Genomic DNA, 27,964 nt, shown 5'->3' on the forward strand with positions numbered 1-27,964 from the left:
ATTCCTGCTTCAGTAAAATACATTTTCTTTTGCATGTCGCTTTCTTTGGCAAATCGCACGCTCTAAGTTGCAAATATGAGTGTCAGCCTCGATGTTAGGCTTAAGCGTGCGAACAAGGTTTACCATGAAGGGGTAAGTAGAACATTTTCCTTGCAGTTCGACAGCAGATTTCAAAATATTGCCCCGTGCGCCTATATCCACTGAAGTAGTCGCCTAGCACGAGCACTTAAGCTGTCAAAGCACGGAGGGTAGCACGATTTGGAGGGTCGTTCTCCCCTGAAATCATATGCTTTCATGCTTCATTAAATGGATTATTTTTTCAATTGCCATTTGCCAGCGGCACGTTTAATTCTGGCACATAATGAAATAGTTATGCTAGGCATAATATTAGAATGTTGACATGCAGTCTACTGCCTTGTTTTGAAACTTTTCCTGTGAAGTTTTCTCTAAACACCTTACCATAGTAGGCTATATTCTTATTACATACAATTGTCACACCAATTAATGGAAGTGCATTGACCTGATCTACATTAATTCCAGGCATATTACTATTAACAACATGTAAATTAATTCCAGTGCCCTGCTTTTGGATAACTTTGCTACACGCAGCAGCAGGCAGAGAAAGGTCTGGAGTGATGTCATGGGTTATTATTATTTTTATTTTTTTTAAGATGATGCATACTGTCAGGCAGAAGAGGACAACATAATATTATTGATAGTAGAAGAAAGAAGCCATTTCTGTTTTTGAACATAACCTCCCACTTGCAATGTGGGAATAAACTACATGACTGTCACCTTACCTTTTCCACTGCATGTCCAGCTCATCTACCCAGTGTGTTTGTCTGGCTTTGACAATGCAATGTCCTTCTATCAGGATGTACTGGCTGGAGTGGTGGTGCTCGTGAGCAAGGAGGCAGTGCAGCACCAGGGGATATCTCTAACCATGGAGGGGGTTGTCAATCTGCAACTCAGCTCGAAAAGTGTTGGAGTCTTTGAAGCATTCTACAATTCCGTTAAGGCAAGTATGGATTATGGAATCAATTTACATATTAAATGCTATACATCTATATTGATTCAATTTATATGCTGATATGTGTTAATTTAATGGTGATTTATTTAGCGACTTGTGCACTTCGCACTCATTTTACTGAATCACTGATTGATATGCACTGTAGGCTACATCACAAAGTCTTACTATAGTCTAAGTCCAAGTCTCTTCCCAAGAGTATTACACCATAACGTTTGTGCCATGTTGATCTTACAGCCTATCCAACTAATTACCAGCAATATAGAAGTTGTCAAACCGGGAAAAGTTCCCAGTGGTAAAACTGAGATCCCCTTTGAGTTTCCTCTCAATGCAAAAGGAAACAAGTTGCTTTACGAAACTTACCATGGAGTCTTTGTCAACATCCAGGTAAGTAAAATATTTGCATTAGTAATAATGGTACTGTATGTTAGCTCTGTCCATTCAGCTGTACATCATTCAAACTAACTGAACATTCAGAATGCTGAAGTCCCCCAAATGGTTCAGTCAGCGGCGCAATATTGATCAAGGATTTACTATACATTTTACTGTGCATTCAGTGATCAAAACGTTTGTGAGTAATACAGCAGAAAATAAGCCATATTCAGACTGAAATACATGAAGAGTGTGTGATCATAAAACAGATCAGGCGGTACCTGACCCAATATGCCACTCAGCTTCTGGTACAGGCCTTGGTCATCTCTCGCCTCGACTACTGCAACTCCCTCTTGATTGGTCTTCCAGCCTGTGCAAAAAGTGGCGTGACATGCGCCCTTTTGGGTTGGTTGAACACCAGACGCGCCACCGCATTCTGGACCATTGGACCATTAGTAAGGGTCTCAACCCTCAACCCTTACTAATGGTCCAGAATGCGGCGGCGCGTCTGGTGTTCAACCAACCCAAAAGGGCGCATGTCACGCCACTTTTTGTCAACCTGCATTGGCTACCAGTGTCTGCCCGAATCCAACACAAAGCTCTGACCCTTGCCTACAAAATTAAAGCAGGTTCTGCTCCGGCTTACCTAAAGGATATGCTCAAGCCATATGTTCCTACCAGGGCGTTGCGTTCCTCCAATACCAACCGTTTAGCCTTGCCCTCTACTCACACAAGGCAACCCCAGTTCAAACGGTTTTCTGTCATTGTGTCTCAATGGTGGAATGAGCTACCAGTTGCTACAAGAGCAGGGTCATCCCTCACAACCTTCAAGAAGCTAGTGAAGACTCACCTCTTCCGAGAAAGCTTCCCTGCTTAACACTCTAACATAACTAATTCTACTCACCTTGTAGCCTTTAGTTTTTAGTCTCTTTCCTTAGTCTTAGTCTCTCAGGTCTTTCCTTAAGCCACTGCTATTAACATCTCTTATGTACCTAACATCTTTATGTACCTAATTTGCTTTTAACATCCTTTTAAATCCGTTACTTATTTTTTCTTTATCACTACTGTATGTTGGACATTGTTGCCAGTGTTGCAACTGTACACTGCGCCTAGATGTCTTGCTTATTATCCAATTTGCCTTGTGACCTTCCTATTATTTAATGTTGCTTCTATTACCTTGTGTTTGACAATGTTGTCAGTGTTGCAACTGTACACTGCACCTTGAGGTCTTTGTTTACTTTTTGCTACTTTTTAATGCATTGTCCTCTTCTTTACTCTTTGTAGGACAATGCTATCAGTGTTGCAACTGTACACTGTGCCTTACCCTGTTCTTGTTTAAATTGCTCCTTGTAAGTCGCTTTGAACAAAGGCGTCTGCTAAATACTAATGTAATGTAATGTAATGCAATGTGATGTAATCACCAATAATGTTGCAACAACGTGAAAGGAATGAACGTTTTCCACAATTTGAACTGAGCGGGTGGTCATCATGGTTTATACCTCTTCTAATCTACAGTGTAGCTGATATGTGTTGGAAGCCACGCAACACATGCACACTCACATTTCTTCATGTTGTGCTAATTTTCAGTACACACTACGCTGTGATATGAAGCGCTCCCTCTTGGCCAAGGACTTAACCAAGACCTGTGAGTTCATGATCCACTGCCAGGTCTGTACTTCATCTGTTCAAGGTGTTGGCTATCCCAGTGTTTCTCAACCTTTTTTTAGGCGAGTCACCCTTTCAATTCATGAAACATTTCAAGGCATCCCAGACCAACAAGCCATAACATGGCATCGCATCCGATACTACACAAGCTTAGAAAAGTAACACATTTGGAGACGTCATGCGACCTACATTTGAAGTTGCAGCTTACTGGGGCGACCTATATTTACTTTATTGTGCGTAAATGGCAGATGAAAGATTCCACTGACTAGCATTAACTTATCAATTTAGACAAATATGTAAATTTATATTACATAATTTATTTATCATCCACGTTTCTGCAGCACCCCTGAGGGGGGCCCACGGCACCCCAGGGTGCCCCGGCACCCCTGTTGAGAAACACTGGGCTATCCAACGTCATGTATGCAAAATATGGTGCAATAATCATGTTGATCGTGCAATAATCATGTTTTGTCTTTCACCCGCAAAGCCACAGAAAGCAAAAGTATTACCAACGCCAGTAGATTTCACGATTACTCCGGACACACTGCAAAATGTTCGAGAGGTAATAAGTCTTTACTGACCAATGGTGCTTGTTAATTCTTTCATATAGGCCTTAATGGCCCCATAGTACTGTTTCTGAAGTCATGCACACAAATATTGCATGCATATCAAGCATACCAGTACCCAAGTATACCAAGTCTCTCTGGCGTATGGTCTCTCTCTCTCTCTCTCTCTCTCTCTCTCTCTCTCTGTACCCCAGAGGACGTCGCTCCCCAAGTTCTTATTAAGGGGTAACCTTCACGCCACCAACTGTGTGATCACGCAGCCTCTGACGGGAGAGCTGGTGGTGGAGAGCTCCTCTGTGCCCATCAAGAGCATCGAGCTGCAGCTCGTCAGAGTCGAGACATGCGGTGAGAGACATCGATTAGCGACTTGTTTAGGTTGTTTGGTAACCCCTTAATGTACGCAGTTCCACCAGTGGCACGCTGTAAATAGTCATTGAAAAGTTAAGTACCGTAGTTCTACACTACTGTGACACAACACAGGGCCTTTAGTAATGCACTATGACTTGGTCATTGCCATTCTGGTAACAGCAATTTTATAACGCTGTGTCTTAACGAGTTGACTCACTTGATGTCAATGACGCTTAAGCGCATCATTTTGCATGCCTCAAAAGAAAAGAGTATTGTTTGGGCTAGAGTCTTTGGTTACTACTGTTCAAGGTTTTACTTTATCATGTTGTGTAATCTGCCTTGCTTAATCAACATTTATATCTCTGAAATGTCCTTTACTTTGCATTAAACGTAGTTAACAACACATGTGAGACAGATGATCTGGAAATTCAATTTTGGTGCACTTGAATTTTGGGATAACATTTTTGTGCCAGACACACAACAGCCATTCTGTTGTCATTGCCTATTTAACAAGCCAGCAGATGTGGCCATCTTAAAAATGAGCTGCTACTGAATATTGAGAAGTTCATTATTGTGTATGCATGACAGGCTGTGCTGAGGGCTACGCACGAGATGCAACCGAGATCCAGAACATCCAGATAGCCGAGGGTGACGTGTGCCACGGCCTCCCCATCCCGATCTACATGGTCTTCCCACGCCTCTTCACCTGCCCCACCCTCGAAACCACCAACTTCAAAGTCGGTAAGTTAGAGAAACAACAACACATGGACTGCGTTACAATATGTGACCTTGCCTTCTCCACTTGTGCTTGTCTCCTCGTCCCGCCTCCTGGCCCCTCCTCCGTGGAGAAAACGATAAAGTTTCCCAGCTGTCAGCCTAGCCACAACAACTTCTGAGGGACTGTTTTTCATTCACCATCCCAATTGCAAATGAGAAAAAGACTCTACAATTGAGCTTTTGCAAGATATTGAAATATGCTGTTGTCAGTGATGTCATCATGACAAATTACTTCCTGGTACGAGGAGACAAGCACAAGCGGAGGAGGCAAGGTCGCATATTGGAACGCACTCATCGGTGCACAGATAGGGACTAAGTGATGCTAAAGCTAACGTCTGTGCATGCCACTGCATGAACATGAAAGTCTTTGTGTCATTGGTAGTACGTATTACAGGTATAATTAATTGATATAGGCCTACTGTGTAAAACTTGATATATAGACACTGTAAGTAGTAATAGCAGAGATGGTTAAAAGGCAGCTAGAGGATCATTGGAAATATAACACTGTAAAATAATCTGCACAGTCTGCCTCTCTTCTTTCCCTTTAAAGGGACACTGTAGTTGTTTATTTTCAGAATACATGCTGCCCATTCACTAATGTTACCTTTTTCATGAATACTTACCACCACCATCACATTCTAAGTATTCATTATGAAATTGCACTTTTCATACATGGAAAGGGGATCTTCTCCATGGTCCGCAATTTTGAATTACCAAAAATAGCCATTTTTAGCTGCAAAAATGACTCTACTTGGACCATACTAGAAAATACTTGTTTATTATTTAGAAAACTTTCATGTTAAGATCAAATTGGGCAATTAAATTGTCAGCCCCGTTTCAATGAGCAGCATAGTTGCAGTACCTTTTTTGACCATTTCCTGCACAGTGTACCTTTAAACCTGGTTTACTGCTTAGCCAGGCTGTTGGTATACTCCCCTAGAGGGCATAGAGAATCACTGGAAAATAATCAACACGTTATGTCTCTCTCCTTTCCCTGTAGAGTTTGAAGTGAATATTGTGATTGTGCTCCATGACGACCACCTCATCACTGAGAACTTCCCCCTCAAACTCTGCAGAGTGTGACTTATCGACCAATGGGCAAAACAGCCTCACTCATGTGTCAAAACGACGGCCATTTAATTGTGTATATTATGATGGTCAGTTAATCGTAATGAGTCGTTAGATGTGAATCAGTAGTCCCCATTGACTGCGGGTGGATGCTGATGGTACAGTAGGATGGAGAACAGGAAAAAGAAATGCAGCGTGAACTGAGTGATGAACTGGTACCCATCCCAGGCTGGGGAAGAGAGAGAGAGAGAGAGCTTTCAGTTTAATTGCCATATGCCTCATTTAATTCATTTTAATTACAGATTAGCTCTTGGATCTATGGTTGTATTCTAATTGTTCTCTCCTACAGACAGCGGAAGGTGGTCATAAACAACAGGACTATATACATTGATTCCATTTACCATTGATTCAAACCAACTGTCTCCTTTCATCTGATTTCACCAAAATAGTATATCAACTGTTGCGCTTAGTTTTACAAAGAATGTAATGATGTTGGTAAGACTTTGGAATATCCTCTAAATAGTGAAAACACAGGACATCTAATTGCAGCCCAAATGAGAAAAGTTGTATTCAACTTGACTTCTTTTGAAGCAACCATGGCCAGGACAAATGAGAATCTTCATGGACATTTTTTGCCCATCTTCTTGGTGCACAGATATGTACCGCATCATCACTGAGTGCACTCCAATATGCACACTCCTGTCCTCCACTTGTGCTTGTGGCCTCGCCCCGCACCCCCTTTATGGAGAAAACAATAGTTTCCCAGCTGTCAGCTTAGCCACAACAACTTTTGAGGGACTGTTTTTCATACACCATCCCAATACAATTGCAAATGAGAAAATGACATTAGAACTGTGCTTTTGCAAGATATTTAATTAATTTTGTTGTCAGTGACTGGACCGTCTGTTCAGTGTGTTATAGTATTTAACTTGCAGGAGAGCATGTATCAAAAGATTCAGCCAGGACCATGGACTGTGCCTTTGTTGCTTTTCAGCACCCAGGCTGACTAGCATGTTGTGACCACATTGTGTATATGTATTTTATTTCATCTATTAAAACACCTTTTCCACCTTTTTGAGATGAAGTTGTGGTGCTCTCAAAGTTCCTGCAATGCTAGACACACACAACACCCATTCTGCGCAGCATTTCCTGCCACAAGCCAGTGGATGCAGAGAGGAAGCGAAACATGTTTGACTGTTCAGCTTTTGAACCAAGGGCACACACACTACAATACATAAATACAGAAAAAAACACACCGTCTTGTATTTAATTACCAACTCAATCTCCCTCGCAAGTAATCACAACCACCCAATTCATCCTTAAAAACATTTCAGAGGGAGCGACCTCTAGCCTGACTGCCACTGCTGGACTAAGGACATGTGCCGTGGTGGTCATGATCACTCATTACGTTACAGCTGACACTTTCATCCAAAGCGACTTACTTTAATTTAGGTACAGGGTATTGGTTAGTCCCTGGAGCAATATGGGGTTAGGTGCCTTGCTCAAGGGAACGTCAGTCATCATGGATGAAGATGCTGGTAAAGGTGGGATTTGACCCTGCAAAACTCTTCTCAAGGCCAGCACTCTAACCATTGAGCCATTGGCTCTAACCATTGGCTGGCCCCTTGGCACATTGTTAAACAAAAAGAGGCACAGCCTATGGTTGGTTGCCCTCTGATTTTAATAAATGTGGAGTCGTCATGTTGGTGTCACAAACTAAAACGGGAAGATTTTCTTACGTGAACATTACCGACAACTAAAAGGAAGCATCACTGACTGGCTAGAGCGCAAAACCTACACTGAAATCTTCCAAATCTAAGAACTTAACTAATTTAAGTCTCCTGTTTGAAGTGTGTGCCAATGTTTTTGTCCTATTGTTATGAATTCATCTTCAAAAACACCAACAGGACACATTCACGTTTATTTCGATTCTATCATTTGCACATTACTGGTAATTGGAATTCAAGCTTGGTTACACAGGTTTGTTTTTTTATTTTTTACCGGATATGTTCTAAAGCAGGAGTGGAGAACCATTTTCATTCAAGGGGCCACTTCAAATTTCAAAAGTCCTCCAAGGGTCGTACTATGAACACAAACCAGGATTTCCCTCTGCATTTAGGCCTATATTGAAGGACTCGTCCACCGTAACATCAGACCCCACCTTTGCTAGGTCCCCTGAAAATAGAGCTTATTTGTATTGCAAATGTAATTTCTAAGAACAAAACAGGTCATAGTTCCTGTGAAACTGCATAACATAAAAATTATATTGGGGGCCCGGACACAGGCAGTAAACAGCCCTCAGGCAATAGATTCCCCACCCCTGCCCTGTTCTAAAGTGAAGTCTCATGAACACCCAATGCAGTTCGTCTTTTTTAAAACGTTAAGTTTATTTTCAGCAAGCAAGCTGACCAAATGTGAACCGTGTAACAATATGAAAAATACCAGCAAGTAACAGGCACGTCTTCCTCACTCAAGTAAACACAAAAGGGAAAAAAAAACCTTTTCCATCACCTGGGAATGATTTAATTCTTTTTTTGCTTTTGAGGTAAACCCTGTGCGCCAGTGAAACTGATTAAATTATTGGAATGATTGCATGCGTTTGTGGAAAAACGTACAATTAAAAAAACAAAACAAAATCAAGAACCTATTAAAACAAATTTAAACAATAAAAAAAAAGAGTCAAGGCAAGGAATTGGTTTTTGCATAGACAGCAGGAATGATGAAGTGTTACAGCAACATACATACACATTCTTTAAAACAAAAAGGTAAACAGTGGTCCAGTTTGTGGTTTAAGGGAAACGCATGTCCAGCGTCATGGAATGGTGCGATAGGCTACTCGTTGGGTCGGTCCGGTCGGACAGGAAGCCCAGGGAACTCGTCCACTTGCAGAACATGTTTTCTGCAGGTAGGACACGTACTCTGTGTGTTCAGCCATGATCGGATGCACTGCAAAAAGAAATGGAGCATATGTTTCAGGTTTTTTTTTCCTCTTTTTTGGGGGGTCTTTTTAGACTTTATTATGGACAGAACAGTATGAGAGACAGACTGAAAGCGGATGGGGAGAGACACAGGGAGCGGTTGGCAAAAGACCAGAGCCGGGAACCGAACCCGGGTCAACCGCATGGAAGGCGAGTGCGCTACTGGATGGCCACGGCAGGGCCTCGTTTTGTTTTTGTTTTTTTAAATTGAGGGCTGAGAAAAACTTTCGTATCTCTCTGCCTTCCTGAGGTGCATCATTCTGGCTTTCAGAAGACCAAGGTTTTGCCATGCACTGCCACGCCAAGCACTGGTTCTACCAGTAAAAGCAGATTTCCCCCCTCCACTCTTTCTGTAAGTAAGCCCATCTCCTTATGCAAGATGTTTTGAACTATTATCAGTACAAGTGCACGATACCATATTTGTTTAATCTTACCCCTTGTGTCAAAGACGTGCTAAAGGTCATGGTCATTCAGTGTAACGGATGCCCTCTGCTGACTGTAACTGTAAAAAACATGACTCTTTATTTATTTATTGTTACAGGGAATTCATGAAAGCCTCGGCTGTTTTTTTGCAGTTACAGTTGGCGGAAGGTGTCCGTAACACTGAATGACTAAGACGTCTTTGACCCATATACAAGGCAGAATCACAATGACTCACTAGTCCACATACCTCATTGTGAAATGCATGTCGACACTCCAGCACACACATGGTCTCAGGCTTCACCTCTTCATGACAAATTATACATGGATCCTCTACATTCAACTGAGGGGAAAAAACAAATTGGATTAGACATTACAAGTTCAAATGAGAATAAATCAGTGTTGTGATTGCCTGACTTTCTAGACATTTTAAGGGTGATCCATCTACGCAAGAGACAAATAGCAAGTAGATACAAAATGTTGCTCATATGTACCAGAGGTTAAAGAAAGGTTTTAACAATTAGTTTATAGTCCACCATTTTTTATTTTACTTAGAAGTTTGCCTCCTGTAGGCCTCTAGCCAATTTGACCATAATCCACAATATTAACACTAAGCCAACAACTGTATATTAACACCTTTAAAGACAAGGAAGAAAGAAAGAAAGAAAGAAAGAAAGAAAGAAAGAAAGAAAGAAAGAAAGAAAGAAAGGAAAGAAAGGAAAGAAAACCAAACACCTACCGCTCTGGGCATGCGTATGGCCTGTCTTTGCGCCGCTTCACACTGCCACACAGGAGCCTGAGCTTGGGCCTGAGCCTGAGCCTGAGCCCCTCCAGGCTGCCTGGCGGATGGGTGAGGTCCAGGGGCCCTCTGGCCCACAGCTGACTGGGCCCCAAACACACCGGACTGGCCCACAGCTGGGTGAAGATCCTCCTGAACATAACCACAAGAACCATCACAGTCAGTCTCAGGTGGAAAAACTAGGCAGCCATTTGGTTTTAAAATCCCTTAGACGACATGGGGAAAAACAAATAGATTCTTCCAGGATTTAAAACACACAATTGGGAGTGGGAGTAGGAGTAGGATTGGAACAGGAAATTTCTACTTGGGAAGAGCCTCCGTAATTCAGAATAAAACCTAATTCCGCTTTGAAAACATCATGTAATAAACACTTCTGAATTAAATGAAAGAGCAATGTGAACTTTATTATTTCGGAATTAAAACACAATATAAACATTGACCAACAACAATAAAAAGTGGATAGTTACATATTTTATGAAATGCAGGTGGCTTTCAGTACTTACTGCTGAGCTGTTGGTAGGCCTTGAGACAGCAGCTGCTGGTGTGTTTGTGAGCGTGTGTGAATGTGATGGAGTGGGCCTGGCGATGGGCCTGATGGGGGAGCCTGGTGCTTGATGGGAACTCGCCTGGTGCCTAGAGGACTCACTCGGACCCTGCACACACAAACACACATCCTTTAACCCATTTTAGCCTGGAGACACATATACGTGGCATTCAGACTCTTGAGATTTTAGGGATTTTTATTAAAAATGTGGGTATGTTTCAGCTGAATGAACACATTCAAGTGCAAAATGAGGGCCCTAGCTTTTAAATGCAAGTTATTTCATGTTTGTAAGTGCTTCGGCGGCTGAGATATTAAGGATTTTATAGACAGAAGGCACCCTGTTCCAAAAAGGGCATAGGCTAAAATGGGTTAAAAACATATTTTTGACGGTTTCCAACTTGGACAGTGAAGAATGGGGCAGGAAATGAGAAGGAGAGAGAGATATGGGAGGGTTGGGAAATGACCTTGGGCCAGAATCGAACCCGGGTCCCCTGCGTAGCAGTGCAGTGCCCTACCGTCTGAGCCAAGGCGAAGCCGAAACACGCACCCTTAGAGGGTGTTAAAACATGACATTAAGATACATTTGCCATTTCTTGTACCATTTATGGTTAAATTAATTTATTGTGTAATGCTGTAGTAGTGTAGTACTATGGTAGCAAAGTCTATTCAATGACAAGTGTAATGACATGATACAACGATCATTTTGCCATTTCTTGTACTATTTATGGTTTAATTTATCTATTGTGTAATGTCGTAGTAGTATAGTCCATCAAATGAAAGTGTAATAGCAATACCAACTGTCATTATAGTCAGTCACTGGTTGCTCTTACAGGTTGGAAGCATAGCCAAACCACAGAGAGACGTGAAGCTTTTATGTACCGTTGAGCGTTGGTCCTCTGAGAAGTCCAACGTGTCAAGCAGCTGAAGAGAGTTGTGAATCGGGAAGGGGAACGGCATCTGGGGATTTAGGGGCTGCGAGATGCCTGGTCTTGGTCCAAAACGCTGTGCTGGTATTTGAGGGTCCAAAATCTTAAGAGGGAAAAGAAACAGACACAAACAAACAAACAAAAAAGAACAAGTTAAGAGACACACAATGTACCTGATGTCATGGATGGATTTCCTATATTCATTGAGCTTGGAATCCTGTGCACTTTGTATCTGCTAGTAATGTTGACTATGATTATGTCCTCGATTGTAAGTCGATTTGGTTAAAAAGTGATTGTTTTAATTTCATTACATTACATTAGACAACGGCTATTTTTTATGCCTCAATCAGATGGGGCTGATTCACACACAGTGTCAACGGTATGGAAGCAAGAAAAATCCTCAGGTATCATTTGCTTACCGGTTCAGGTGGGGTGGGGGGACAGGTGGGCACAGGCAGCTGAGGTAGGCTGCTTAGAGAGCTCCCATTTTTCACCATTTCAATCAGCTCTCTGAACTGAGTCTGGGGAACATGAATCAGTAATAATTAGGGGTGGGCATAGATTAATTTTTTTAATCTAGATTAATCTCACTGTAATTATGAAATTAATCTAGATTAATCTAGATTAATCTATATCAAAATGGGTCATTCAGAATAGGCACGCTAGCGAAATAATGACGAAAAAAAACCTAGGGGGTTTCTTAAGATGGCGCATTAGACCAGAGTCCATCTCTTTTTTCCAAAATGCATCTCATCATCAAAAAAATGGTTGATATTTGGTGATGAAAAAAAAAATCACTGCAATATTTGAAAAGTGTTTCGAATATGTTAGGAAGCATTTATAGTCATAATATACTGACATTTCAAAATGAACAGTGCTGTAAATTGTAGTGGCAAATACAGATAAAACTATCAAACATTTAAACTATTTAAACAAAATGACCTCAACAATTCAGCATTTCTAATGGGCAGAGAGAGAGAGAGAGAGAGAGAGAGAGAGAGAGAGAGAGAGAGAGAGAGAGAGAGAGAGAGAGAGAGAATCTGCCACTGACTGTTAAAAAGGGCAGCGGCTCCTTTAGAGAGGGAGGAGCTGCGCAGCGGGTACAGCAAAGTCAGAGCCAGGCTACTAGATTTCTAGAGCTAGTTCTAGACCCTAAAGCACTGGCCTACATCGATTTGGCCTAAACCTGACAGTTGTTCTCTGCGTTAGAATGCCAGCGGAGTTACAACTCCAAATGAATTCAGTTTGCAAAAAAAAAAAAAGTCAAGCGCGACGACCGCGAGTTTGGCTATATCAAGCGCACAACCGCGAGGTGTATTACCCTCTGACATGAGTCGCAAATGCGCGATCAGAACACAAACATTCGGCGAGAGTAGATATTGACAGTTTCAGTTTGACAATCTTCAAAATGTATATCACACGGACGGAATGTTTTGCAATAATGGCACAGGCAAGATTTCTGGAACAGGACTGTTGTTTGTGTTCCATGCAATGCGTGAGGAAATGTAGCCTAGGCTATGTCGGGCTGGTACACAATAATGTCTGCTTTACTTCAAACAATAACGTCTCTCTAGTCTACCACTTATGAAAAAGCACTAAAACAACACCTACCACGACAGAGAGATTAATGTTTACAGCATGCAAACACTGTTCATATTTAGTAGGTCTGCTGAGCAACAGGTGGAGAGGTGAAGCGACTGGAGGGCAGTCTGAAAGCGTCTGTCAATCGAACGCTATGGTGACGCGCATCTCCAAACCCCAAATCCATACTTTGAGAATAGATTAACGTGCGATATTTTCTTTCTCGCGCGATAAGAGTCTCACATTATCGCAGCACGTTAACGCCGATAACGGCCCACCACTAGTGATAAGATATTAGAACTTCTAGATTGACAGTTGTGATTCTCTTAATATGTGTGGCACAACCCGACGTCAAAATCAGACACAGAGTTGTGTAGTTCGAGGCTGGTTTAAGTCTGGCATAATGCCAATCTATATCCATCCATATACACCAGTGATTCTCAAAGTGTGGTCCGGGGACCACTAGTGGTCCGCGACAGAGCTCAGGTGGTCCGCGAGGGGATTTCTACTTTTCCCAAGATAAGCTAGCAGTAGGCTATATTTGTAACATTTTCATGTTTTCAACACAATAAGACAAGCTTATAATGTGAATAAAAAGTAAGTGATCTGCATAAAAATTAGCAGTTTCAAATTAGCATCCATCAACTGCCAATTCAGGTGACAGGTGGTCCCCGATAATTTTTGGGGGGGACAAAGTGGTCCTCGGTCTGAAAAAGTTTGAGAAACACTGATTTACACAATGCTGACACAAAGAAATTAAGGTAAATTGTTCTTCAAATGGAGAAGAAAACACACACACACACACACACACACCTGAGTTTGGGCAATTTTCTGCTCTGCGTCGTGCGTGTAGGTTTTCCACGAGTCAATGAGCCTTTCAAGACCTGAAGCAGGGTACCTGAGGCCACAACACAAATAACCATGAATACATATCAACACAGCCTAAGTTTAGTATAGTATAACAAGTTCAGAGAGCGAAAACCCAGACGGGCCACCACTAACGGGCTGATCTAAAAGTGCTCAATAGGATCAAATTACATCAACATTACAAACGCTTAGCTCACGCTTTTTTTCATCCAAAGCGATATACAGATATTACAGGGTATTAGTTACAGTGGGGTACATTAATACTTTGACTTGCTCAAGGGCACTTTGGCCATGGATGGAGGTGTAGCGCGAGGTAAGGGCGGGATTCGAACCTCTAACCCTGCGATCTACAGTCCGCCTCCCTAACCACAAATCATCAAAACATAAAAAGAGGTTGCTGGAATTAAATTTCATGACTGGTTTTTCCTTTTTTAATTTGAACTCAGAATCGACACCCCTGTACAATAAATGAACACACACACACACACACACACACACACACACACACACACACACCAGAGTCATACAGAGAACAGAGTCAGGCGATCTCCGCTGTGTGCTAGGGCCGATTTCCTCATTAGCAAAATTAGCTGTTTTAGCTTCTCAGTACTGCTCAGCGTTGCGAATGTTAGTGCCTAGTAGTGGGCGTAGCACACAGCAAATGCGATGCGATGCAATGCAGGGAATATGACAAGACTTGCTGTTCGTAGTAATAACTTCAGATAAACATCACAGGTGGTAAAACTGTTGTGATTATCACCACCGAGACAGTTGATAGTTTACATATTCGTGGTGATTACCCCGCAGTATAGTTTGTTAGTCCTTATTTTTGGCTGTTAATGTGGTGGTTCTATGTTGAGTCTATGGGAAGACAGCCGCTTTAGGCACGACCTTATCTCGTTGAAAGGCGGGGCTGCAATTTAATTCCTGGTCCTCCAATCGCGCAACTCTGTTCTCTGTATGGCTCACACACACACACACACACACACACACACACACACACACACACACACACACACAGCAGCGTTTACCTGGAAGTGAGTTCGGAGATGCGCCTGAGGATGGATTTCCCCCGGTAGACGCACCTCTTCAGGCCCCTGAGGCCCTGTGTCTGCTGGCTCTCCAGCATCAGGACCCAGGCCTGCTGACAGCGCTGGCTGGACCGCGCCGCAAACGGCCTGTACCGGTCCACCTCACCCTTCAAACTGGACTTCTCTGCCACCAATTGGTTTCTGTGACGTACCAATAGACAGACATAACCAATCATTTCAGTCAAATTCTTCATATAACTGTTGGAACAAGTTTCCAGGCTGTCCAAATTAGAACTGCCCCAACAGTATCGTGTTAAAATAAATTTAAAACAGCTTCATTTTCATCTGCCTTTGGTGATGGCTATCTACCATCTATAATACTCTACAATATATTTTTATTCTCTCTCCTCTTTTTCACATGGAATGACAGTTACATACGATAATGCGCTACAAATATTACTGATATTGACATTTCATTCAGGTGCTTTTCAATGACCACCAGGTCTATTTTGAGGTGAACAGGTGCAAGACTCATTTATGGTAACGGTCAAAAAACTCTGTTGCCTCTACTAGCGGATTGGTCAATAGAGGATCTAATCAATGTATGTAAGCCAATCATGTCACTGGAAGCACAGTCAAGCATTTTGTACAAAGCATCACATAACTAAATAGTTAACCAGTCTATATGTCAGGGCAATTCAAATGGCGGCCCTCGGGCCAGAAACGGCCCTTGGACAGCAAGCTTCTGGCCACCCACAAGCCCCTTCAAATACAGAATCGTTTTTTTGGAATTTAGAGATAAAAGTATGGGCTCCGTTATCATGTTGAAACGGGACACGGGACGTTAAAATGCATGAAATTACATCTAAGAAATGCAACATTTTCTGGGGGAGGACCCCCAGACCCTCCACTTCAATGAAGTCTCCCATATTCTTTTCATTGACTGTCGGCAACCATAATGCATACGTATAGTTCGGCCCCTTTACTGGGAGGACGTTGAAAAAATGGCCCTCGTTGAAATCTAATTGAATAGCCCTGCTATATGTGAACTCAAACTGCTATCCATTATTGAGAAGAAGCACTTGCCTGGCGGTAGAGAGGTGGGTGTGTCTTGTGTCATACTTTTCACTTTGCTCGATGATGTCATTCGCAACACTGAAAGAAGTAGTAGAAATAGGTCAACTGTACTAGAAAAGATGCATAACGTAAAATCACATCATGTATGCAGTCAGTGCATGTGACATTTTTTTTTAGCAATGATATCTCTGAACATGTCTGCCTGTTTGTATAACATACATGTAACTAATCAAAAGGTGAACATATACCATTTTGTACCATGTGTATAACATTCTATGTCTTGCATAATATGGTAATGTAATATCAAGTCAAGTCAAGTCAAGATTATCATATTATACAACAGGTATAGTATAGTGTATATTTAGACCTTCTGAATTACCGGTAATGGTAGAATTTGTAGCAATGACTTTGGTGATTTGAATGATATTTTTAAATAAAACATTATTCAAATCACCAATCACCAAAATTTTACATTTCAAAACATTAAATGATTAACATCAAACAAATCAACAAATACCTGTCGTTTGCTGCTGTTGCAGTGCTTATTTGCTCCTTCAAAGCTTTGAGTGTTTCCTGATTCTCCTTCTTCTCTGGCTGATACATTTTCATCTCCTCGTCAACCTTCTGCTGAAATGCAGAGAGGTCCTTATTGATGACCTGGAAAATGAAGTATACATGACCCAGGACAACAGTTAGTACACATGAAACAAGTCAACATAAAAATAAAATGTACATGACCTAGGACCGCAGTTAGTACATATGAAACAAGTCAACATAAAAATAAAATGTATATGACCTAGGACCGCAGTTAGTACATATGAAACAAGTCAACATAAAAATAAAATGTATATGACCTAGGACCGCAGTTAGTACACATGACCCAGGACAACAGTTAGTACACATGAAAGCCATTAAGGTATTTAACAACAACTCAGAACACAATGAAAGACATTGTTATTGGTGACTGGACCGCATAAATCCCCCCCGCCCCCCCTCCACCCCGCCATGCCCCCCCTTCCATCCCCCTTCCAACAATCAGTAACAACTATTGCAATGAGAGACTTTTTATATCTGAATGTTTAATGTGAAAAAATCTATGTTTTTTTGTATGTATGCTACTAGACATCTAAATTTCCTTCGGGATTAATAAATGTTACTCTACTCTACTCTAGTCAACATAAGAATGAAGTTTCATGTGTACTAACTGTTGTCCTGGGTCATGTATAAAAGTCAACATTGTAGCGAAGGGGAGTAGAGTTGCCCAGCCGGGACTCGAACCCAGACCTTCTGGAGTAGTAAACTAGGGCTCTGACCGCTACACCTAAGAGTCAGTGTAGCTGTCAGAGTCCCAGTTTACTACCCCAGATGGTCTGGGTTCGAGTCCCGGCTGGGCAATTCTACTCCCCTTGGCTACAAACATAAACATGTGATGATGGTACCACTAACCAATGATGGGAACAAGTGTCATCTCTATTTGCCATGTTACAGTTCCATGTACATGGAATTGACTAATACAATAGAGCTCCAAAGTCACCCGGAAACATGTAGCAGAGACTGTAGTATTTCTTGTTAGCATTTAAGGATTTTCCGGTTCTCAGCGACGACCGTGGGGAATGGGGACCAGTCTCAAATAAGGTGTGTGTGCAAACACGCGATTAGCGAACCCCCGCAAACTGACGAGGGTATTACAAATAGGCTGTAGGGATGACATGATTGATCATTTTTGTGTCAAACGCCGACATAAATACGATGTTGCCATCACATGCTTAACCCGGAAAACTGGCAGACTACAGGAGGGAGATTTCACGAGCCGTGACCATGGTAACCCACGGCAAACTGCCACAAACCTTCCTAGTACGAGACTTTAGAAATACTTCTAACTAAGCTCTGATACAAGTCGTTTTTCACTCCTGGTAACACTCTTTTGATAAAACGTAAATAGTGCCATAACTGCAATTACTCCAATCGCCTTGGTTTAGTAGTGTACTTTCAAAATTTACCATTGAGGAGAAGTTTGCTCATGCGACTATAGCTCACGCGAGAATGTGAGATGTAGTTCCCAAAAATTCACGAGTAGCCAAGGTATAGCAACATTACTTTATTATCGTTATGTTTAGGTTGATAAATACACACGTGTTGTGCTGCTCCATTTGTTACCGAGGAAAGAATGCAGGGATAGGCGAATGACGGCAGTTAACGTTTGTCTTGTATTTTTGTTAGCTCAATGTTAAAGGGGTCCTATTATGCTTTTTCATGTCCACTACCCATTTATTGGGTTACACAGCATCTGTTGTATGTAAAAGCTTGGTGAAAGCTGCATTTCACAAATTTGTTCTCTTGGGGGAGAATTTCTCTGCCGCAGGAACGCTATTTCTCAACTGTCAGAGAACGCGTGGTTGGGTTTTCAACATTCTATAGCTTTTGTTTCCGGTACGGGTCTACGTCATGCTGTACCTAACATTGCTGCTTATGGGATGGAGTGTTGACGATGTCACAGACCATTTATTAATTGCAGAGACAGTAGACCTAATGCGCATTTGTTCATCGCAGCCACATAGCCTAGGCCTATCTGAATTTGACAGTATTGTGATGAGATGTATCCTATTTGTGAATACACCACTCAGTGTACAAAATAGTGTACAATAATAGTGTAGCCCACAATGATAGTGTAGGATTTCGCCATCCACAAGTTTATTCCATTACGCATGTTTTTTTTTTCAATTCATAAATCGGCTCCGTCAATAGGCTAGGCTACAGCATCGGTCTAGACTGGAGGCTACACTCACCTGTGGCCCAAGTTATATATTTTTGTTTCATTGTGATATTAAAGCTGCATTTTACATTGATAAAATACCGGTTGGTAGGCCTATGGCTAACGGGTCAGAAACAGTTGAATGAGGAAGGTCGAAAACAGGCAGAACGCGTTAACGCAGTTGCGCACTGAGAATCCAAAACACTTCCAAGTGGGTGAAAGACTCGAATCTCTCCTTTCTCTCTCTATTCGCTTCAGGGCCGTTTTGCATATGCTGTTGGCAAGACTAACTTTTGTTTGGTAAGATGTGAAAACCCTACACTTGTATTGCCGCTTGAAGCATAACATTAATTAGAAGACGTGCGCTGATGTTATCCAAATATATCACGACATGACCAGCAGCCGTTTGCATCAGCAATGTTGGCAAGGATTAGCCAGTTAGTATAGGCTATGCGTAGGCTACAATTCAGTAATTATAATGCAACGCAGTTTTGTTCATTATATATCTGCAAGAGCAACGTGGATATTGACTTGACGTCGTTTAAAACTGGTCCCTTCGTTGGGCGGCATGCCAAAAATAATGAAACTGAAACGGATAGGGCCTATTGTTATATAAAAAAAATCCTGTCCTGTCGATAAATGCGAACAAAAAACCACGAAACCGAGACTAGGCCTAGGCGTTATTATAAGACCCAGTATGAAACCAATCCATCGAGGACTGCCCATTGCGCTTCCAATCCAGTGGGCGCATCATTTCTGCCGGGGACTAAATAGAAATGCAGTTACTAAAATGAAACCATGCACCTGAAAATACCTTGAAATGTATTTTTATGAAGCATAGCCTATCACCATTGTGCATTAGGCCTACAGACAACGAGCAAACAGGAACTCATTTTTAAAAGCCAACAACGCGTGCGCTCAGTAGCCTATTCAGTCTGGCTTGCAAATAGACCACAGGACGAATTTGAACACGGAGTTCATATCACAAATAGGGTGTCACGATATCACTGACAGACGTTGAATTGATAGGTTTGAGTCCGACAAGTCGTGCCCTTGTCTTACTGGGCGCACTCTTTCAATTTCGGACTGCGTCTTTGACAGCCAGATGGGGGCTGCCGCGGGAGCGAAGAAAATGTCCACAACTTCGCTGAATAAATAGGCTTATCCTTTGAACTGTGTAGGCCCTACAGCAATTGCAGATGGTTAGCTTATTCGATAGCCTATTTTGCGAAGGTTAACTTGCCATTAACAAGGGAATGTGATCTGATTTCAATCCCAGGACATTCTTTGTGTCTTCAAATTTCCACCTGTCAACAGCAGATCTAGACTTCTCCCACCTAGACCAGCGCGACACTTGTCTGTTTGCGAGCAGTAAACTTGGCTGATAACTTCAACTTTAGGGCTACAGTATGCAAGGCTAGACAGCGGGTTAACCAATCAGGCCCCTACTGTTGCGTTAATAATGTTTGAGATAAAGATTCTTCAGCGCAGGATATCAGAAATAAACAAGACAGCGCAGATGGCTATTAGTTTTTTTTTTTTTTTTTTAAATATGGCCACAAGCGCGTTATTACGCATCATATGCAATATGCGTATTATTTCATGAAACCTCAAATCGGAAGCAATAGCCTGTACCCAGCACTTTCAACCCTTTCTCAGATTAATGGCAGCCTAATTGTCCCAAGCGATTTTGAAATCAAACTGAAGCCCATGCACGGAAGACTCGCATTGGATAGGGACTGGGTTTCAGCAAATGACACAGCAAGGTGCACAAATAACAACGTGGGACTTATGATGCGTCCTTTTCAGATTAATTGTGGACATTGGGTGAACTATTTGGCTGTCAACTTTAGACATAGGCTACAGGGTTGGATTCCAGGTCAAAAACAGCTGTGCTGCTGACGTAATATTAGTAATAGAATGCTTGATGAAACGCTCCATGCTGCGTCGAGATTTCAGAATGTTGAAGGGTCTAACATTCTGCACTTCCACGCGTTTCAAACAGGCGGCGTAGGGTGCATGTACACAATGATAAAAAATAATGGACATGAAAACAAGTGATCATTCAAAATTAACTCCACTAACCACAGTAAAGCAAAATATTAACAATGAAAGTTATTCTAAATAGCATAATAGGGCACCTTTAAAAAATATATTCCTGGAAACCGGATTTCCGTGAAAATGCTAATCCGCGCATACAACTCGTCGTCACCCACTTAGGAGCTCTATTTTTGAGCCGACTCTCTTGTAAAATTTAAGATTTTGCATTCTAGACAGTTGCACTTTTGAGAGCGGCAAAGTGTTTTAGTACAGACACAACAAAAATGAGAGGACAAAACAAAAAACAGTACGTACTATGTAGACAAAACAAAAACAGTCAGAAATAAGGATACACACTCAAGTGTTGCTATTACACTGTATGTAAGTTTACTATAAACAAAAGTCCCTGATATTCCCTGGCTGCATGCAAAATCGTCAACCCAATAATATGCAATAAATTGCATTACCTCTAATTTCTGACAAATTTCTTGATGAGTTTCTTCATGCTGAGCCGACTCTTCTTCTCTCTTTTTATTGGCGTCATCGAGAGCCTTCCTCAATTGTGGTATTTTATTTTTAAACTCCAAATTCGTTTTCTCCTTTTTCATCATATCACCCTGTATACAAAAAAACAGACAATCAGTGGCTGTTACAGTCCCATTGACCTAACCAACAAGATGGATGAAAACACATTATTTAAAAAATATATATAATTATGTACATTGCTACTTATTGTTCTCAGTGTTAATTGTAGCAATTGTTAAAGGGGAAGTCCAGTTTTTTTAACATTGAGGCCATTTTCTGAGTGGTCTGCAATGTTTTAGAGTCCCCCTCACCGTTTATTTCATGTTTGCTGCAGTCTCTGTTATTTGGCTGATTTGGATTTGATCTCAACCAGCTTTAGAATGGCCGTCTATGAGCACCTGCAACTCTGTTCTTAAAATCACCTTAAACATTTGTTTTCGAAACTCTACAGCTCACAAAGTGGTTAGGGGTGTTCACTAGCAGTCCCTAACAAGTTTCAAGGCGAAATTTGGCTTCTGTCATTTTTTATTTGCCATTTTGTGAAAGAAAGTGAAAGTGAAAGTGAAACTTAATTTACAAATTGCTACATAAAACATGACAGATGCCATATTTCGCTACAAAAATTGCTAAGGAACACCAGTGAATACTGTTGAACACTTGCTGAGTTGCATATTCTTCAAAACAAATGTTAAAGGTGATTTTAAGAACAGAGTAGCAGGTGCCCATAGACGGCCATTCTAAAGCTAGTTGAGATCAAATCCAAATCAGCCAAATAACAGAGACTGCAGCAATCATGAAATAAACGGTGAGGGGGACTCTTAAACATTGCAGACCACTCAGAAAATGGCCTTAATGTTAAAAAAACTGGACTTCTCCTTTAATTGTAGCAATTGTTAATTGTAGCACTCACTTTCATGTTTTCAATGATCTCGCATGCTTCAGTATTAACAGCAACACTGAATGACTTTTTAGCAACACCCTAGAATCAGAAAAAATGTGTTAAGTCTGAATAACAATGAACTGAATGAATCAGCTATATGCACCATTAGGCCAGTCAATCTAGCTCTAAAAAGGCCCAAACCCGGGATGAATTGCAATAGTAATTGTTCCTACATTTAAGTGATCCTTAAACCCCCTTGTATCACATATTAAAAATCTACAGCTTTACATTTAGTGGAATATACTTTTTTTCTAGGTCAAAGTTGGCAGATTTCTCATTCATTTCTCCATAGGGAGACAATATAGGAGTTACAAGGTGAATAGGGTAAAATTTTAAACTATTTTAACATTTTAAACTAACTTCCAACTTTGACCTTGAAAAAAAGTATCTTCCACTAAATATAAAGCTGTAGATTTTTAATGTTATTTTGACATACCAAGGGATTACAAAAAAACTTGGAATGATTACTATTGCAATTTGTCCCGGGTCAAATGCTAGATTGACTGGCCTACATAGAAGCTACATTTCATTGCCATTTCCCCATGTCCCCTATTGTTCATTATTCGTCCTTTACTCTGTCTATGCAGCATCAAATTTTACCCTTCTTCTCATCAGCACCCTTTGACTGAACAGGCGGCCTAAATGTCGATTTTCTTGAAATATCTGCTGAGCGAAAAAACATGCATTTTCAAAGAAAAATAGAAAAAAACTCCCTACCTGTTGTTCACAGATATCCATTACCTCATGTGGTGGGCTTGAAGTATTCCCACCATCGTTTCCTCCAGGAAAAGCTCCTCCTGATTTTACATGATGTGCCGATTTTGATGGTGAACCTGTATCCTTTTGTTTCTTAGAGGGGGAAGCAACCTTGGTCCCAAACATTTCCAAACGTTTCCCTGATAAAACATTTTCACTTGAGCAGCCGGGTGGATGTGAAATCTTTGGCATTTGAGAAGACGAAGATTGATTATTGGTAGCGCCCATGCACGCATGCATAGGTCTCGCAAACAGAATGCTGCCGGAATCCTGGTTATGTTTTAAGAAGCAATCTGACCAGTCTTCGATCCCAGCTTTGTTCTGAGCCTTTGAACACGAATCCTGAGAACGAATGGAAGCCAAGCATGTATGAATAGGTCTCGCAAATGGCACGCTGCCGAGATCCGGGTCGTGTTTTAAGTAGCAATCCGACCAATCCTCTATCCCAGCCATGTTGTGAATCCTGGAAATGGCTTTAGCGTTCATAAAAGCCTCCTCACCCCCGTTCGGGTAAAATTCGTCTGCACATGGGTTCAGACATGTCCCATCGTCTTCATCAACGTCCTCAAAAGGGCAGTAAGACGGGCTGTCGGAGTATTTTGCGGCCACATTGCTGAGTATCCCGACGTGTTTCATCAAACCAACAACGTCGTCCTTCATGACGAATCTCAACGACTGCAAAAGAAAAGGTTTCAGTCCACCTGACTCTTTAATTGTTCTGCGCGGGTCCTCTGGAAAGTTCTCCAGTTCTCCCACAAGCAATGGATCGTCAATCTTCAATGGTCCGTGCTCGTCAAGAACCTGAACAAAATAACTGAACAAAAATGCAAGACACAATGTAAGAGGTTGAGTGTCAAACATTTTTTGAGTTAACACCACATTGGAATGGCCAAAACATTTAGCCTCAATGGAGGAACAAGCTAACAGCTCCTACCAGTCAGGGCTGCGTTTCCCAAAAACTCTTAAGTAGCACCTAAGCCTAAGTAGTACTTAAGTATGAGGTGCCCTTTTGGCCATTCATCAGAAATAGGCCTCACATCATCACTAAAAGTTTATACATTTTACCTCACATATGCACTTGGCGCAACCATTTTATTCGCATGTGCCGGAAAAAAATATTTTATGTTGGCCTATAACAGGATTGTATGCATAAACTTTTAATGATGTGGTATATTGCCTAGGAGGCCTCTCATACTCAAGTGCTACTTAAGGTTTTTTTGGGAAACGCAGCCCAGGTCATCCTCGTCCATCGGTCATGATAGGAAATGAAGCATGACAAAATTCTATAACGTTCTGAGAGTTCAACAGGTCCTAACAGCCAATCAAATCGACTGAAACCTTAGCGTTGTTGATTTGCTGAAATTCGGTCCTCATTTGCATATTATTAAACTTAGTCTTAGTCTTTGCCCCTTTTCACTGTCCTCAAAGGAATGAATGCCAAATTTCCTTGAAATGGTCTCCCTAGCATCAGACAATAAAGACTCACAGAATAAAACAACCCTCCCTTTGTGTTTGCATAACTTGCTTACTCTCTTCTATTGTTACTAAAAAAATGTTACTGCTTGTTATGTCCTCTTTTGTTGTTAAGTAAGTGTAGGGGAACGGAACGGTTCTTTTTCGACTTTATTTGAAAGGACAGTGCTAGAGGTGGACATGAAGCGAATTGGGAGAGAGACGGGGAGGGGTCGGCAAAGGACCCGGGCCGGAGACCGAACCCAGGTCAGCCGCACGGCAGGGCCCGGGGGAAGGTAATGAAACAAAAGTGTGGCGGCAATACGTACTCATACAAAATCTGACGGGCCGGGTCTGGAGTGACGTAGTAACCATCTCCGGCGCCCACTTCCTCTTCAAACTCTGCAACTTGGTCCCGAAGGTGTTCAGGAATGCAGAACGGATCCAAGCTGTCAAGTAGCATGCTGCAACAGAACACACACAAAAAACAGTGAGTCTGAAAAAGGCCAGTGAACTCAACAGATGCTGGTCAAAAAGCTAGTCGGACAGCATTATTTAAGGACAAGTAATGAAGATCATCTCAGTCAGGGCACTCACAATGAATCCTCATCATAAAGAAATTCGTCTTCTCTTTCCTCTCTCACCGCTCCGGTGCCCATTCCAGACAAGAAAAACTCGGTCTGTGAAAACAAGGAGAAAAAAATAAACGCAACAGAAAACGAATAGGGCAAGTGGAGACTGCAGTGTTCTGTTCGGCACTCCTATTGTTTGCTTTGCAACCAAATATTATGTAATATATTTCACTTCCTCTCTTGTTCCAAGACCTGAGGAGCCAAACCAAACATGAACCTTTGCTATCCATTCTTGCCGATCCTAAATTCCATCTAACGATGACCGAGTTAGGCTGTTAACAAATGAAGAAACCAAGAGGCGCTAGGTAAACAGAAGGCAATAGGAGGAAAAACACGAGTTCTTTGGGAGAGGTAAAAAAATAGCACCATGGAAACAACTAGGGCTGCACAATATATTATGTATTATAATGTATATAATGTATTAAAATCGTGATATCAAGAGTGGCGATATGCATACCGCGAACATGACATTCAGCTAATGATTGGACAGCACAATTGTTTTTAACGTGAGAAGCCCGCCACGACCAAAGCCTTGCCCCCCACACAGACAGACATATTACTGACAAGAAAAACACTCGGTTATATTTCTAAATATCGCTATCGAGTTATCGCATCCTGTATTCGAGTATCGTTTTTTTCCCTGATATCGTGCAGCCCCGGAAAAACCACAGTGACTACTGGGTTATTTTTGCTCTCTCAGTTGTCCCCTATACATCACTGCAGCATGTGTGTACTTTACTGCAAAATGTGTCAGGTAAGGGCAATGTAGAGAGATGCATATTTGATAACGCCTTTCAGAAAAGTAGAACTACACAGTCTTCCTGCGCTAGAAGGCTAGGTCTTGAAGCTATGAAATTATTTGTGGTTTTACCTTAGACTCTTTGCCTTTTTTTCTTTTGTTCTTACTCTTCTTCAGGTGCTGATTCTAAATACAAGCATAGATCATAGACGTGAGAGTTATCAGGAAAACAGATAAGACGAGCACAAACAAAATGATCATTGAACACTTTATTATAACAGAGGATAAGCTTCAGGGTTCCCACTCTAATTCAGATATAACATTCCATGACTTTCCAGACCCAAAAAACAGAATTTCCATGACCATTTCGGTAAAAAGAAATGATGTTAAAAAGTTTTTAAAGAGTGAAAACTAAGATTATCCTAGGAGCCGACACCGAGCCACCGCCAGACTTCATTCGGCTCATTGCATTCTAAAATGCTGCACATTACAGCGCAAAACTTAACTGTATCTGGCGAAGCATTGTAGTTGGCTATAACCAGTAAGAAACAATGTTATACACCAAAGAAAAAAGTTTTTGCTTTTACTCAACTGTTAAGAAAATTCCATGATGACAGTGCATGCAAAATGGTAAAATTCCATGACTTTCCATGACTGGAAAAACATTTATGAAATACCATGATATTCCAGAAATTCCATGACCCGTGGGAACCCTGAAGCTTAATCTGCACTCGACATAACTTTTCATGGAGTTTGTGACGGGTAATATTCTGAGACAAAATGAATGGCAATGAAGATAATACTTACAGCAGAATTTTCATTTTCAGTCTTTTTGATCACCAAATAACTACAATCTGTCAAACAGAGACAACGGATGACAGGTCAGAGTTGGGCATCTGTTACTCCACCAGCACTCCATCAATGCCGGCTTACTTTTTATGGAAGGCTTCAGCATTATTTTGTTAAAGGTGCACTGTGTAATATTTTCAGTAGTTAATTTCCAGCCATTTTAACAAATACTTACACCATCATTAAATTCTAAGTATTCATTATGACTTTGAAAATTGCATTCTTACATACATGAAAAGGGTGATCTTCTCCATAGTCCGCCATTTTGAATTTCCAGAAATAGGCATTTTTAGCTGCAAAACTTACTGTCATTTGGTCATAATAGTAAATATTGGTCTATGATTTATTAATATTCATGAAATGATCAAATTTGGCAATAGGCAGCACCGTTTCAATGAGCAGCATAGTTGCAATACCTACAGTACGCTGACCACAATCCTACACAGTGCACCTTTAAAGGGACACTGTTCAGGAAATGGACAAAAAAGGTACTGCAACTATGCTGCTCATTGAAACTGGGCTGCCTATTGCCAAATTTGATCTTTACATGAAAGTTTACTAAGTAATAAACAAATATTTTCTAGTATGGTCCAAGTACAGTCATTTTTGCAGCAAAAAGTGGCTATTTTTGGAAATTCAAAATGGCGGACCATGGGGAAGAAGTGCATGTATGAAAAGTGCAATTTTTCCAGTCATAATGAATACTTAGAATTTGATGCTGGTGGTAAGTATTCATGAAAAAGGTAACATTAGTGAATGGGTAGCATAGATCCTCGAAATAAACAACTAAAAATCTCACACAGTGTCCCTTTAACTCAAAACCAAATCATTCAACTCTGAAAACAACCTCCATTGACTCACCTGTTGCAAAATAGTCATCCAGCACCATGTGGCACGAGGGATACAACTCTCTGTTCTCCTCGAGGGTCCAGATAAACAATCGCATGTCGTGCGGCGAGGCTTGCCTGAGGTACTCCGTAACAGTTAACCCGTTTCCGCTGAAGAAGGAGTCCGGCATGGTCCCGAAGCGCTGGACCAGGGCGTCCTGCACCGGGGGGAAGGCCAGCAGGGGATTCAGGTCCAGCTCCTCCAGAGGCTCCGCGTAGCGCTCGATAAACGCCTGGGCCACTTTCAAACCTGTGGAGAGAATAGATATTAGTGCCAGAACTATGATTGTGATGGAGAGAGAGACCATCACTAAGAATATTTTCACAACCCCCACCACCCACCAGT

At 41.5% G+C, this 27,964-nt stretch overlaps 2 protein-coding genes across 3 annotated transcripts in view; one reads left to right on the top strand and one right to left on the bottom strand.

Moving 5' to 3' along the window:
• vps26c (VPS26 endosomal protein sorting factor C) lies at positions 1–6,907 on the top strand. Its single transcript, XM_063202920.1, has 8 exons — positions 1–132; positions 875–1,018; positions 1,265–1,414; positions 2,987–3,067; positions 3,552–3,626; positions 3,825–3,975; positions 4,567–4,719; positions 5,756–6,907. Exons 1-8 carry the CDS (start codon positions 76–78, stop codon positions 5,836–5,838), a joined length of 894 nt encoding a protein of 297 aa, XP_063058990.1. The 5' UTR covers positions 1–75; the 3' UTR covers positions 5,839–6,907.
• Positions 6,908–8,189: 1,282 nt separating this feature from the next.
• The window catches only part of ttc3 (tetratricopeptide repeat domain 3), a 46,619-nt gene continuing 26,844 nt past the window's right edge, over positions 8,190–27,964 (bottom strand). For both annotated transcript variants that reach the window (XM_063202918.1, XM_063202919.1), the window contains exons 28-45: positions 27,593–27,868; positions 26,690–26,736; positions 26,015–26,068; positions 25,109–25,191; positions 24,841–24,975; positions 23,021–23,873; positions 22,274–22,342; positions 21,306–21,455; positions 16,564–16,703; positions 16,056–16,124; positions 14,970–15,170; positions 13,885–13,969; positions 11,910–12,011; positions 11,444–11,593; positions 10,524–10,673; positions 9,961–10,152; positions 9,472–9,564; positions 8,190–8,769 (exon numbers count right to left, since the gene is read on the bottom strand). In XM_063202918.1, coding sequence (XP_063058988.1) covers positions 8,656–8,769; positions 9,472–9,564; positions 9,961–10,152; positions 10,524–10,673; positions 11,444–11,593; positions 11,910–12,011; positions 13,885–13,969; positions 14,970–15,170; positions 16,056–16,124; positions 16,564–16,703; positions 21,306–21,455; positions 22,274–22,342; positions 23,021–23,873; positions 24,841–24,975; positions 25,109–25,191; positions 26,015–26,068; positions 26,690–26,736; positions 27,593–27,868 — 2,963 coding nt within the window. In that variant the 3' untranslated portion in view covers positions 8,190–8,655. The remainder of the gene's footprint in view (positions 8,770–9,471; positions 9,565–9,960; positions 10,153–10,523; positions 10,674–11,443; positions 11,594–11,909; positions 12,012–13,884; positions 13,970–14,969; positions 15,171–16,055; positions 16,125–16,563; positions 16,704–21,305; positions 21,456–22,273; positions 22,343–23,020; positions 23,874–24,840; positions 24,976–25,108; positions 25,192–26,014; positions 26,069–26,689; positions 26,737–27,592; positions 27,869–27,964) is intronic.

This window comes from Engraulis encrasicolus, chromosome 7 (assembly GCF_034702125.1).
Source record: "Engraulis encrasicolus isolate BLACKSEA-1 chromosome 7, IST_EnEncr_1.0, whole genome shotgun sequence".
Taxonomy (NCBI): domain Eukaryota; kingdom Metazoa; phylum Chordata; class Actinopteri; order Clupeiformes; family Engraulidae; genus Engraulis; species Engraulis encrasicolus.

Excerpts from the sequence above, each read along its gene's own strand:
- vps26c (XM_063202920.1), top strand. The coding sequence starts at position 76 with ATGAGTGTCAGCCTCGATGTTAGGCTTAAGCGTGCGAACAAGGTTTAC. Across the intron at positions 3,068-3,551 it reads AGTTCATGATCCACTGCCAG|CCACAGAAAGCAAAAGTATT; the intron begins GTCTGTACTTCA and ends TCACCCGCAAAG. Across the intron at positions 4,720-5,755 it reads AACCACCAACTTCAAAGTCG|AGTTTGAAGTGAATATTGTG; the intron begins GTAAGTTAGAGA and ends CTTTCCCTGTAG.